At 40.3% G+C, this 12,275-nt stretch overlaps 1 protein-coding gene across 4 annotated transcripts in view; it reads right to left on the reverse strand.

Annotated features, from left to right (window-relative positions):
• pex5la (peroxisomal biogenesis factor 5-like a) overlaps nt 1–12,275 on the reverse strand; it is a 60,062-nt gene that overhangs the window by 3,111 nt on the left and 44,676 nt on the right. For all 4 annotated transcript variants that reach the window (XM_027013537.2, XM_027013535.2, XM_027013536.2 and 1 more), the window contains exons 7-13: nt 10,024–10,119; nt 5,238–5,354; nt 4,915–5,058; nt 4,035–4,105; nt 2,267–2,473; nt 1,760–1,925; nt 94–251 (exon numbers count right to left, since the gene is read on the reverse strand). In XM_027013537.2, the coding sequence (XP_026869338.1) occupies nt 94–251; nt 1,760–1,925; nt 2,267–2,473; nt 4,035–4,105; nt 4,915–5,058; nt 5,238–5,354; nt 10,024–10,119 (959 nt within the window). The remainder of the gene's footprint in view (nt 1–93; nt 252–1,759; nt 1,926–2,266; nt 2,474–4,034; nt 4,106–4,914; nt 5,059–5,237; nt 5,355–10,023; nt 10,120–12,275) is intronic.

Genomic DNA, 12,275 nt, shown 5'->3' on the forward strand with positions numbered 1-12,275 from the left:
TTTGCAGTTACTCTTTTTCAATAGAACTCAAGCAACCAATGAAACAGGTGAGTAATATGCATTTGCTGGCACCTGTTTTCCGAGCTCACCCACCTGTGTGCCCCCAGGTTGATGCAGCTGATACCCAGGTTGTAGCGGGAGCGTATGAAGCCTGGCTGGAGCTCCAGGGCCCTGGTGTAGGCCTCAACGGCCTCCTCACTGCGGTCCCCGTTAGCCAGGGTTGCCCCAAGACGATTCCACAACAAGTAGTCCTATTGGAGGCAGAAAAGAATGACACACATGTTTTATATATTACTTAACTGTCTGTATGTGCATTCAGCAGTTATGCTTTTACAATATCAATTGTCTTTATTCTATTCTTAAATAGCATGCATTTCCTCTAATTTGTGCAGTCACATTCCAAATCGTTGAGGAATTTTCTTTTTATGAACCCAGTTATATGTTAAATTTAAGGAATCTTGTTTACAGAATCTTTTAGTGGAGTGAGAATAAACTGTAGCGTCCCATCAGGGGGGACTTGGAAGCTGTGCTTTACTGAAATATATTGAAAAAAATAGTGAAAGAAAAGCACTTTTCTTGCACCACTGATGAAAGACCTCTGTCTGAAATGTTTCTCTTGACACCTTGTGTACACTGCAATTTAATATATATCTTACTCTACAGTACACTGCAGTTACTCACTTAAAAAAAAAAAAAGTTGTGTAACTCCAATAAGCAAATTTACTTTGTGGATTATTTTTGAATTTTTATATACAGATTGAAAAAATTAAATTTCAATAATTTTACACTTTTATGTGAAGAGAGAATTTGAATTTTGTCTTTTCCTGTGTTCTTCAGTAATCTTATGCATAAGGACATGCAACCACCTTATTTAAGGTTAATTACTATAAGATCCCAATCTGTGGTTCATTTAAACACACTTAACACACATCATCAGTATGCTTTAAAAGTCATCTTTATCAATAATATATGCATCTTTTATCAGAAAAAAAAATCAACATAAAATCCCAAACTCTGTTTAATATTTAAAACCTTGTTCAATATATTTTTGCTGTTCTCTTTCCCAATATATAGTTAGGAAGGTAGATATGTTTATTCAGTTCAAGGTGATTGGAGCTTGTGCCTGACCTGTCAGGGAGGCCTGGTTTTAGCTTGGGAACTGCAGATCAAACATTAACTTTCATTGTATTCAAGATCTGAGCAACCCAGCAGGCGAGCACACATTACCAAGTCAAACAGACTGGGAGGATTTTCGATTGTGTGTAAATGTGACCTACACATGGGGAACAAACAGAGCTTAGCAAGCATCCGTTGCAGGCAAGGTGACCCAGAGGCTTGTGGAAAAGACAATCATTCATGCCACAGTTTGAAACTGCAGGCCGCATCTATTATGGCTTGAGGATTAGATATTGAAGAGAAGCAGGAACACGCTTGGGCTGGAGTTCAGGGCAGCCTCTGCTTTGCGCTAGAAAGCTGGACTTGCCTTTTGCTGAAGAACCGAGAGATCGGTAGAAACAGGTAGGAAACAGGGAAGTGCAAAAAGCCTCTTCCCCAAATAACAGAAGGGGGATTATGGATGTATAATGTAAGTTAGATAAGAGATTTGGTTCTTTCTCTCAAATTACGGTTATTGCCTAACTCCATAAGAAATTCCACCGAGGTTCAAAATGAAATGGACCATTGATGGGTCTTGTGCTCCAGCACATATTACCCTATCAAGCTCCAGGCTGTTAGCAGTGCAAGTGAAGCCAGGCCCCACCTCTGGCCGGACTGACAGCGCGGCATTGAAGGCCTCTACAGCCTTGTTGAACTCGGAGCTGAGGTTGTACATCACGCCCAGGCCAGTCTGCAGGTCTGGGTCGATCCTGTCCGGATTCTCCTGGGCAGCTTCCACGTATAGTTCCTTCACTTCTGGCAGAAGAGGGCTTTGATAGCAAAGAAGAGGGGTATGGACGAGGGGGACAGGATAAGCGCGAGCCTGGTTCAAGACCAGAATCTAGTGGAGCTACTGGCCATCAAAGAGCCCCTGTCCTACATTTTGCCATGTCATAATACAGAGTAATAGTAAACAATAAAACCACTCAGTCTCCTCCCTTAGTTATAGCTCTGAGCTTGAAGAAAGAGAACACGATGGTTTGCTTAATAAAGTTTTACTCACATCAATATAAACTAATCAATAAGAATTAAATGTGCTAGGAAGCTTGATCATTAAATGAATGCCTCCAGACCTGATCCTGCTGATTATTCCTATGTGGTGGGTCCCTACCATGCATCAGGTGAGGCGTGGGAGAGGCGATGGTGGCCTGGTGAGCTGTGCAGGTGAGTACAGTTCTTCAGGAGGTGCTTGTACTTCTGGTTGTGCTTCAGCCAGCCCAGCAATGCCTCACAAGCTTCTTGCTTCATGCCTGTGTTTGTCATGCTCACAGCCAAGGCCATCAGTGCCTGCAGGTTATTGGGGTGAAGTTCCAGACACCTGTATGTGTGTAAACACACACACACACACACACACACACACACACACACACACACACACACGCGCACACATGCACGCATACACATACAGTGATGGACTGTGTCAAATGCACTGTAGCTTTGATGGACACAAATTAGCTCACAGCCACTGTAATGAGAGACAGATGCTTCCTGTTTAGCTCTGTTTTCAATTTAGGGTGACTGCCTCTGGCATCTCATGGGACTGTGCTTGAGATATACAAAGAGAGTCTCAGTTAACATCAAAACATTGTGCTTCATATATCTTTCCATTTAGGTATACAATAAAGAAAAACATTAAGCGCAAAATAAAAAAAGAAGACAGATGTAAGTAAAATGGACAAATACAAAATAGCAATTAAAAAAAAGCTGAAAAAAAGGGTTTTAGGATGAATCATTCATTTTTTTAAATGATCACAGACATTCTATCAGCTCTATTACAAAACTACACATTATGAGCTGTAGACATCCTTTTAATTCAGAATGATGTGATGGTGTGGGGTGGGTTTTGAGAGTGCCACTGGTAATTAAAACAAACAGATTGGGGTTTTCACTCTTGGATGCTCAGAGGAACCTTGTGTGAGATTATGGCCTCTACGTCTGCCATGAATGTAATCTAATGAATGGCCTTACTTCTTATGGAATGCAATTTTAATTGGACAAGCAATTTATTATGGTGCTCCCGCAGCAGCGGCAGGAGAGGACACAACAGAAAGCTCCTTCCTGTTCCCGCACAGATATTGCTACTGGAGGAGCTGTATTGTTTTACTGTAACATTCTTTATGTTCTTGTGCATGAATTTTGCATAGTTTTGCAAGCAGGTTTAATAAAGCAGAATGAGTTTTTGTATAATTTAAAACCCACTGAAATTTTTACACAACTAATAGACAATCACTTTTTCTAATGTGATACTTTACCACATGCAGTGGAGGCATTGCTACAAAATATGCTAAAATGTTTTCACATCTGAAATTATAGTTTAACAACCATAGCTGCACCCCAAGCCTTATCCACAAAGCTCAGCTGGTGCAGACTGCCTTTGGAAAACACCTCAAAATGGTAAATGAAGAAATCTTGGAATTTCTGAAGTTTTTGAGATGCAGTTAATTGCCCTTAGCTCTTATGTGGGCCTACTGCTTAGATGTTTGATGTAGATTAATTAAGAAATGTGTCCGATGTAAAACTGTGTTCTCCAAATTCCAGTTCAAAGAGAGCCTCACTTTGGAACTTCCGAGTCTTTGAATCATTATGGCAACAGGGCAGTAGGTGCTTTACAGTCCTTGCTTTTTGTTACCTTTTAATCAACACAATAAAAACATTTTTGGGAATAAGCAAGGAGTGTGTACTTCATTATAATTAGCAGTATTAAGCACACAACTTATGTCAAAAATATAAAACAAAAGGCAACGAGGCGAGTTCTATTCAGCATTCCAGGTTTTTGTCTATGTTTTTTATTTATTTATTATTATTTTTTTAATTTAATAAAACAGAATTAAATTAGAGAGTGACATTCTCCAGGGAGTTGTGTAATGGCACATCCTCACCTCTGGAGGGAGACAATTGCTGCCTGCTCATTCTCATTCTCTGCCTGTGTGGTCCCCAGCACTTGCCAAGCCTGAAAAGACAATGAGCATTGAAGACTGAACAGCACGGTTATCACCTTGAGTCCAGTAAGGTGGTTGTATTGTTCAGGAGCCATATGAGCTATTCAGGGAAAAATGAGTCATTTCAGTCAAAGCTAAAGCAGCTTGCAACATGTAGCATGAAAGTGGCTCTACCTGCTTGCTAGACAATGTGTACACAAATGTCTTAGGTGACTCAGTGAATCATGTTGCACATTTAAAATATTACCAATACCCAAGTAATTTGTAGGTAAGCTTATTAGCTCAGTGCAAGAGAAAAGAAGATTGTCAACCACCATGAAATCACTGAAGAGAAGGTGCACTGGTCAGAATCCCCACTCTGTATTCACTGTGATGGACAAGACTGATATCACAATAAGTCATAATGCAAGGTTCACCCTATTAAGTAAATATAAAGATAATCTCAACATTATAAAGCTCTTTCAGGAAACTATGCCTGAAACAGTAGCAGTAGTTATCTACATAATTCAATTGTCTTTGTAGATCCAATAGTTCTGTTATTTAGTATTCTTCAAAACTTTTAGCACAAAAGCTTTTAGCTCCTTCTCTTGTGTGCGTTGTTAGTTTTCAGTGGGAATACTGTGTGCTTTAGTCTGTGTGTGTTATTAGTTTCCAGTGGGAAAACTGTGCTTTAGTCTGTGTGTTGTTAGTTTTCAGTGGGAAAACCGTGTGAGTGCAGTAGAATGAACAGCATGGCTCCCTGGACCCATACTGATGTGGTCATGTTGGCTGTTTACACCACATGGCCTCAGGACTTTGTTCCCTGTGAATGTCTGCTTACTTCAGAGTCCTGAGGGTCCTGCAAGATAGCCGCTTCTAGGAGCAGGACTGCATTGGGCAGGTCTCCCTCTCTGGCCTTCCGCAATCCCTCTTCGAATGCATTTGGCCAGTCTTTATATGGATTGTCTGTGTGGAAGTAATATCCCTGCAGCGAAAAATGCTTGAGGCATTATTATTTGATATGCCAAGATCAATAGAAAAAGCTTTTAAAAAATAAATAAATACCTCAAAACATCTTAATACGACAGCAATGGCTATAATGTGTGTATATGTTTGCACGTGTGTGGGTGCGGTTGTGCGTTTTCTTGCATCAATGTGCTGCACCTTTTCAAGAGGGGACACAGTGGGGGGAAACTGGGCCTCTTCATTTTCTGTCAACCAGTTCCTTCGGGCCAGTTCTTCCCACTCAGCCTCCATCTTATCCCAGAACTCCGTATCAGACTGCAAAACATTCATGCCAAGAAGCTGAGTGTGTGTGTGTGTGTGTGTGTGTGTGTGTGTGTGTGTGTGTGTGTTTATTTTGGGAGGAGGGTGGCTGGTGATGGAGGAAGAAGGAAAGGCGAGTATCAGCAGTGTGTGGCTGGCTTTTTTTCTCCATTTCCCATTGTGAGTTCAGGGCGACTTCTGCTGCTTTTTTGCCGGTGTGTGCTGGACTCATCCAACTCAAATTTGGATCAACGTAAATCTGAGCTCCCAGTGCTTTAGCAATTTGAATAATAAATTGCAGAACGTGAATATTGAAGGACAGAAGCAACGCTTCTGCACTCATGCTGCTGAGCAACTTGGGTCCCAATCGCATGATGACTCAGCTGCTGAAGTCATAATTTCAGATTGAAAAGAAAGTTTTTATGCTCTGAAAGTGAACTACATGGAACATGATGTATTTATCTATTTTAGGAACCAATGTACTTTGTTGACACTGGCATGATTTTACAAACACTTCAGTGCCATGTATGCATAAAGGCATATATTTTAAGAGCCACATTTTGCTGACTCATGTTGTTGGAGGGCTTGTAGAGGTACAACACTGCTTTGTCATTAAAGTATCTTCTGTCTATGTTCATTTCTGAAGCACTGTATAGCCACAACAAGGTTGCCTCTGAAATCGTTAGATAGTGGCAGGTATTGTGAGCCTCATGCCCTGCATATCATATGCCTCCATAGCTCTAACACAGCTGAATATGATTAATTACAAAGCTCTTCACAAATGCATAAGCACCTAACACATAAACATGCTGTGAATAGGTTCCCTTTGACTAGGCATAAGGCATACAACTCTAAGTCATGGTCGCTGTCTAAAACTGCTGAGTCATTTTACAGCTATAACAAATTTGATGAGGTGTTATTTTGTGCAGTGCTGTCCCTGGTGCCATGGAGATAATTATGCCTCCAGACTCTGTGATGGGCACAGCTTTGCTAAGTGTCCATTTGCTATAATTGGAAGACCCCTTGTCAACTCAGCACACTCGAGGTCCATGTATCCAAAGGTCAGAGTTGAAAGCTCATTATCTCTCCTGTGGTGAAAATGCTGCTCAGTCTGAATCTTTCAGGACACTGTAATGGGAGGTTAAGAACATCTTCAGCAGTGTTACAAATCTGAGGTGGAGAAAAAAATGGACATGCTGCTCCGTCTTCAAAACTGGCCAGGGTGCTAAAACGAGAAGTCCAGTGCAGTGAATCTCTTAGTTCCTTTTTTTTTTTTTTTTTTTTTCTTCTCAGCAGTTGTACTTTTTCTTGACTCCAGCGCTTTTTTTTAAAAAACTTTTCCTGTAAGAACATTCCTATCACTCATGAACACCCAGACAACAGTTCTTGTTTATAATAACAGACTGAGACCCCCAGAAGACTATATGAGGTGAGTATAAAGAAGAACAATTCTGAAGACCCACTGCTTCTGTCTGAGAGATATCATTTTAGATGGTCTAGTAAGTATACAGATAAGAACCAGAGAAATACGGTTATATATGTGCAGTAAAGTCTGATATGCTGCCAGGGATTCAGCTGCCCGTGACAGAGGGCTTAGCTGGGGTGCTGGGTGATCCAGAGTGGATGGAAGTTCTCCATCCTCTCTAGTCATTTGACGAATGATCAAGGCAATGAGGGTCCAGTGGGAGGGAAGAGGCTCCCTTCCAATTAGTCACTCTGTTTTTGACATAAACTGCACTACAGATCACAAGTTCCTTTCTACTGAAATATGGCATAGGCCAGGCCTATTTATGAGATCTGCAGACACAAACAGTTTCCTGGTAGACCTATTATGAGCAAAAAACCTTATCTTTAGAAATCAGTGATTATTATGTACTTTGGGTATTAAAAAAAGGTTATATGGCCAGGAATATTTTTTCTTTGACATTTTAGTGTGGAATGGCTGTTTCAAATGTGAGTAAAGCAGCCAAGAGAAAATAAATCTAGTATTATAGATCACTAGAATTTAGAGTCTGACAGGTTAAAAGCTTATTCACTATAGCTGTCATAAAAGTATGCTACCAATTAAACTCTTTTAAAGGTTCACAGTCTAATAAGAAAAACTACTAAAGGAATGGCAAATTTATGAGTTCCACAAAAGAAAAATTGATATACTGTATAGGCCAATGTTGTTTCCTTAAGGTTTATCTCACAATAAACTAATAGAGACCAAGGGTCAGTTCAGGATTGAAATGATAAAAGGCTTTGACATGCAACAAGAGGCAGGCAGAAGTGCATAAGTATGACAATCAGTGATTATTATTATAATGACATTTGATCCTTACATTTTCATGACTACAGAACAAAATAAAGTGGATCAAGATATACTGAGAAATCGTAACAGAGCTGGATCCTTGTAGATTGAAGTATAAGAAGCATTTTTATAGTTTCACAAAACTGAAATGGTGCATGTTTTTGTGATATGCCAGTGCAGGTCCTTCTTTCATGTGGTTCAAGGAGGCTAGTTTTCTACTAACTTTAATGGCTCTTTGTGGATGCATGCAATATATTTTAAAGCAACCTATGCAACTGAATTAAGCAATCATAAATAACCTGAGTTTACTTGAAGTTCAATTATTTGGGTTAACGTGCACACACAGTTAGGTTTAAAGTGCATGTAGTAAACCTTCAGTGGCAGTTATTAAATTTACTCCCTTTCTTCCGCACACTGTCTGCAGACAAAATGCAAAAATGAAAACCACATATGCTTCATCTGTAGCAAGGAAAACAGATGAGGTAAAATGCTTCTTTGAAGTATAAAAATGAACACGATTTTCATTGTAGTTTCCTGAAAGAACACATGATTGACTTCTCATCTAGCAACAAAGAAACTGATGAACTGGCACACACTTAGAGGTGGAAGGAGCACTGCTGTAAAAAAGCAGTGCGTGTCATTTCCTGTCAGCTAAAACCATGCTTAACAGAGGGAGAGCAATTTCACTGATGGAAAATGTGGTGCAGGTGGGCATTCTCCTATTTCTTTTTATTGCTGGTATATTCAAATAAAACTCAATGGTCAGTTCAATACTACCTTTGTCTGGGATTTGCTAATGATGCTGCTGCAACCTAGCAGAAGAGACCAGCAGTGGGTCAACCTGGTTTTCACCCCCAGCTGCATCTCCCTGGTCCAAATGAGAGCAGTGCCTTAATTTGCATGTTGTCTCTTGTACATCCCGAAAGGCCTGGCCTTCCCCTGTGATCTATTTTTTTGGGGTCCACCCAAATTAAGTATAAAAAGAGCAATTCAGAAGCTCCTCCATTCACCCAGGTCATTCCAATTTAATAATCCCTCAGATGTGCAGGAAATGCCCCTTAGCCTCACCTTCTACAGTGCTCCAATATGTTGGCCAGCCTGGAGCTTCACTCGGTTCCGTTTCAGCCTCCAGCCATTTCTCAGCTTCCAACAGCCCGCAATTACACAAATGAAATGGATTGCAAAACTAGTCTGCATGCCATAGGAAGTACCTTTCTAGACAAATCTGGTCTCTACCAGGTTCTTAATTAAAACAAATGTATGCAGATATGAGAATATATAGAATAGAGGAACTAGGCCAAAAAGGGAAGGGGCTCGGTATACAGGACGAAATAATCAATCAGTTCTCCGTTTGCTGATGTCTGTTCCTTGGTAATATTACTTATTGGAAAGCCTGCCCCTTCGTGGGCAAATACTGGCTGGAGGGCCCTAGGGAGACATGCCATCACCATGTACTGGGCAGTGATTCCAGAGATACTGTGGGAAAGCTGGTTGAAATATTCCCTTCTAAGCACTCCTCTCACTTTTGCACCCCTTGCTATGTCTCCTTTATTATTCCTTTGCTTTCACAAATAATTTATATTTGTTCCTCTCCAGTACACTGTGATGGCAAGACGTGTAATGCAATACCAGATGGCTCTTTACAATGACCAGAGCACCACGAGATCCAAGCAAAGCAAGCATCCAAAGTGTCTGATGTGGTAATAAACAAGAGTCTAGTCTGGGGGTTTGGAGTTCATATTCCCTGCTGTTGTCTATTTACAGAATATTAAAAATAAACTGAGACGTGATTTTGCATGCACTGCAAGGTTGTTCATTGATCATTTTCAGTCATCTCTAAAAATGAATTTTTATAGTTCATGACACTGGAAAATTATGTGTGCATGTTTTCCCACAAAGCTACAATTTTTTTTTTTTTTTTATCATTATTGGATCTGAAACAGTATGCGATTATGATGATCACTGAAGCTCAACAGCCAATGTTTAGTGCAAAGATCCCCCCGTGAACAAGCTCTTATCTGACTACTGTCACTACTATACACACTGACATCTGATCCTGCATGCCTGGAGCACATATTACTGACATATTTTTCCTCTTCTTTGTGGAGTAGAAAATTATGTATTATTATTTGGATTCAATCACTCCATGAACATATTTCCCCACTTATGATATCATTCAGATTGTGACAATTATCATCAAGTCTCCTTTATGTGATAAGGTAGTGTTAAGACTGAGACACTGGGGCTTGTTATCACGGATATGAAAATTTGCCCCGGTACAGAAAATACTAGTGATACTGTTTAATATGGGGAAGGACCACATGGAAAGCTCCTGAGACATCGGTGGACACACTGCCTGTGCCACAGTGGGTGTCTGGAGTTGTCGCTTACTTCCACGGCTGCTTTGGCCCTCTCATACTCCTCCTCCAGCGACTGGTTTCTGGACAGGAGCATGCTGCCCCATCTTCGGTCTGTTCTCACTTGACCCTGTCAGACACAGGAACAGATACAACAGCAGTCAGTAGAGAGAGAGAGAGAGAGAGAGAGAGAGAGAGAGAGAGAGAGAGAGATAGGGAGCCAGAGCTGGAGGTTCAGTCATCCTCCAGCTTCATCTTGCAAGCTCTGATGCAAGCTGCAAAGGGAATGTGCTACCAACAGCAGCTAGTACCCCCATTCTTCTCTGCTGTCCTCACCCCAATCACCCCACCCCCCACCCCCAGCCAATTGTGCTGTCTCCTAACGGCCCTGAAACTGACATGCCACAGTCAGCAAAAGGCCCTGCCTTGCATTCCCTTCCATGCAGATATCTGAATATCGCAGACATTTGGTCAGAGCAATAATTTGAATTTGAAAAGAAAAAAGCCAGGTTTTTCAGGAGAGTACACAGGCAGGCATGCTACATATGCAGGAAAGCAGCTGGTTTCATGAAATATGAAGATAAATATCACGATGCATTATACCAACTCTAGCAACAACCTACTTCACAGTGTTCATTTTCATCTGTGTTTATGCTTATAATAAACTAAACTAAACTTCTCTAGTATTCCCTTCTCTATTATACTCAAAAGTCTCTATTATACTCACTATATAAAAGCTACAATTTTAGGCAATTTGTATTTGAATATTTGTCAGAGTACAGATGATGTTGAAGAAATATAATCATGTCATGGACCATAATTCTAACAACTTGATTATGGCTTAACTTTCATTATCAGTTGCCCTGTGCTCCAGAGCTTGAATTAGCTGTCTTTGTAATAGCACTTTGTTTTGCTGAGAGGGTAGTTTAATAAATTCACAAACCCTCTAAATGTTAAATCAGGGTGCTTGTCTGTCAAAGGCTTACCTCAACTGGTAGAATTCAGATTTCGGTATGTCTCATGGTTCATACTGAATAAAGAGCACCTGCTACATTGGATTTTCATATATTGCCAGGGTTATACCATTAAACAGATTTCACACAGGAATATACAATGGAGGTCTGAGAACAATCAGTCTTGCTTCAGTTCTCTGTAACCCTTGCCAAGGCTCTTACTAATGAGCTTTGTGAAAAACTAATCCAGAAGAACAATTATCTTCAACATTGCAGTTTCCATTTCTGTGGGTAGTGATTCATTGTTAAGAGCCCGGTTGAGAGAGATTTTAGTTGATATAGGCCACTGTTCAAAATGGTTGCCATCTACATTTACATTTACATTTAAAGCATTTAGCAGACGCTCTTTCCAGAGCAACTTCCAACAGTGCTTTGTCATTTACTCATATACTACATCCTAGCCAGTGCAGTAGGATAGAGTTAAAGATGCCAATGAACTGGAATGCTGTTGAAATACAGGGATCAATGCTGATACCTAGAACTGCAAAATTCATAAGCTCAGACATCTAAAGGTATCTTCAATTATATCATTTAACTGCCATTTTCTGATGTGCTGTACTGTACATAGCCATTCAATATTCACTCAGTAACAGACGTAAAATTACAGATGGATGTTTGGTGATATATTTGACTGGTATTGGCAGGTGTCGTTTGACAAGTCGTATATTTGACTAAGGAAGTCATTCAGTGAAATTTACAGTGGATACTGGGGACACTGTTAAAATAATATGATGAGACACTGGTCACCCTGTCAGTCTTTAGTATAGAGTTGAAAATGTGCCATGTATTTTGAATGCCAGAGTACATACCTTACACAGTAACAAGCACAAACAGAAGTTTCTGAATAATTTATCAGCTATCACCCTGTTAACGGCAGATACTGTAGCAGCAGGAAGAGCAGCCCAGAGACGCAGCATGCTCCACTGAGACCAGAAGCATGTAACGTTTGTACCCTGCATCACCACAGCATAAATCAATTCCAAACAAGTCCTCAGAAACCTTTTGTTTTGTGGTTGGGTTTTGTGATGATGCTTTTGGAATGTTTCAAATGCATGGATCTTTAGCATGTCACATAAAAAAGCATAGAAAGGCTTACATGTTTTCCACTAACATACTGCTTGCTGAGCTAAAATAAAAAAAAAGGTTAGCAAAAAAAGCATAACATGCAGTTACTGTGTTTACAGTGTGTTTACATTACAATATGACATTTAAAACACCAAAGGGGCTCAGATGATGAGCATTTTGAGATGGGAATTTTGTTTTCTTGTTTTCA

Source organism: Electrophorus electricus, chromosome 3 (assembly GCF_013358815.1).
Source record: "Electrophorus electricus isolate fEleEle1 chromosome 3, fEleEle1.pri, whole genome shotgun sequence".
NCBI classification, from domain to species: Eukaryota; Metazoa; Chordata; class Actinopteri; order Gymnotiformes; family Gymnotidae; genus Electrophorus; species Electrophorus electricus.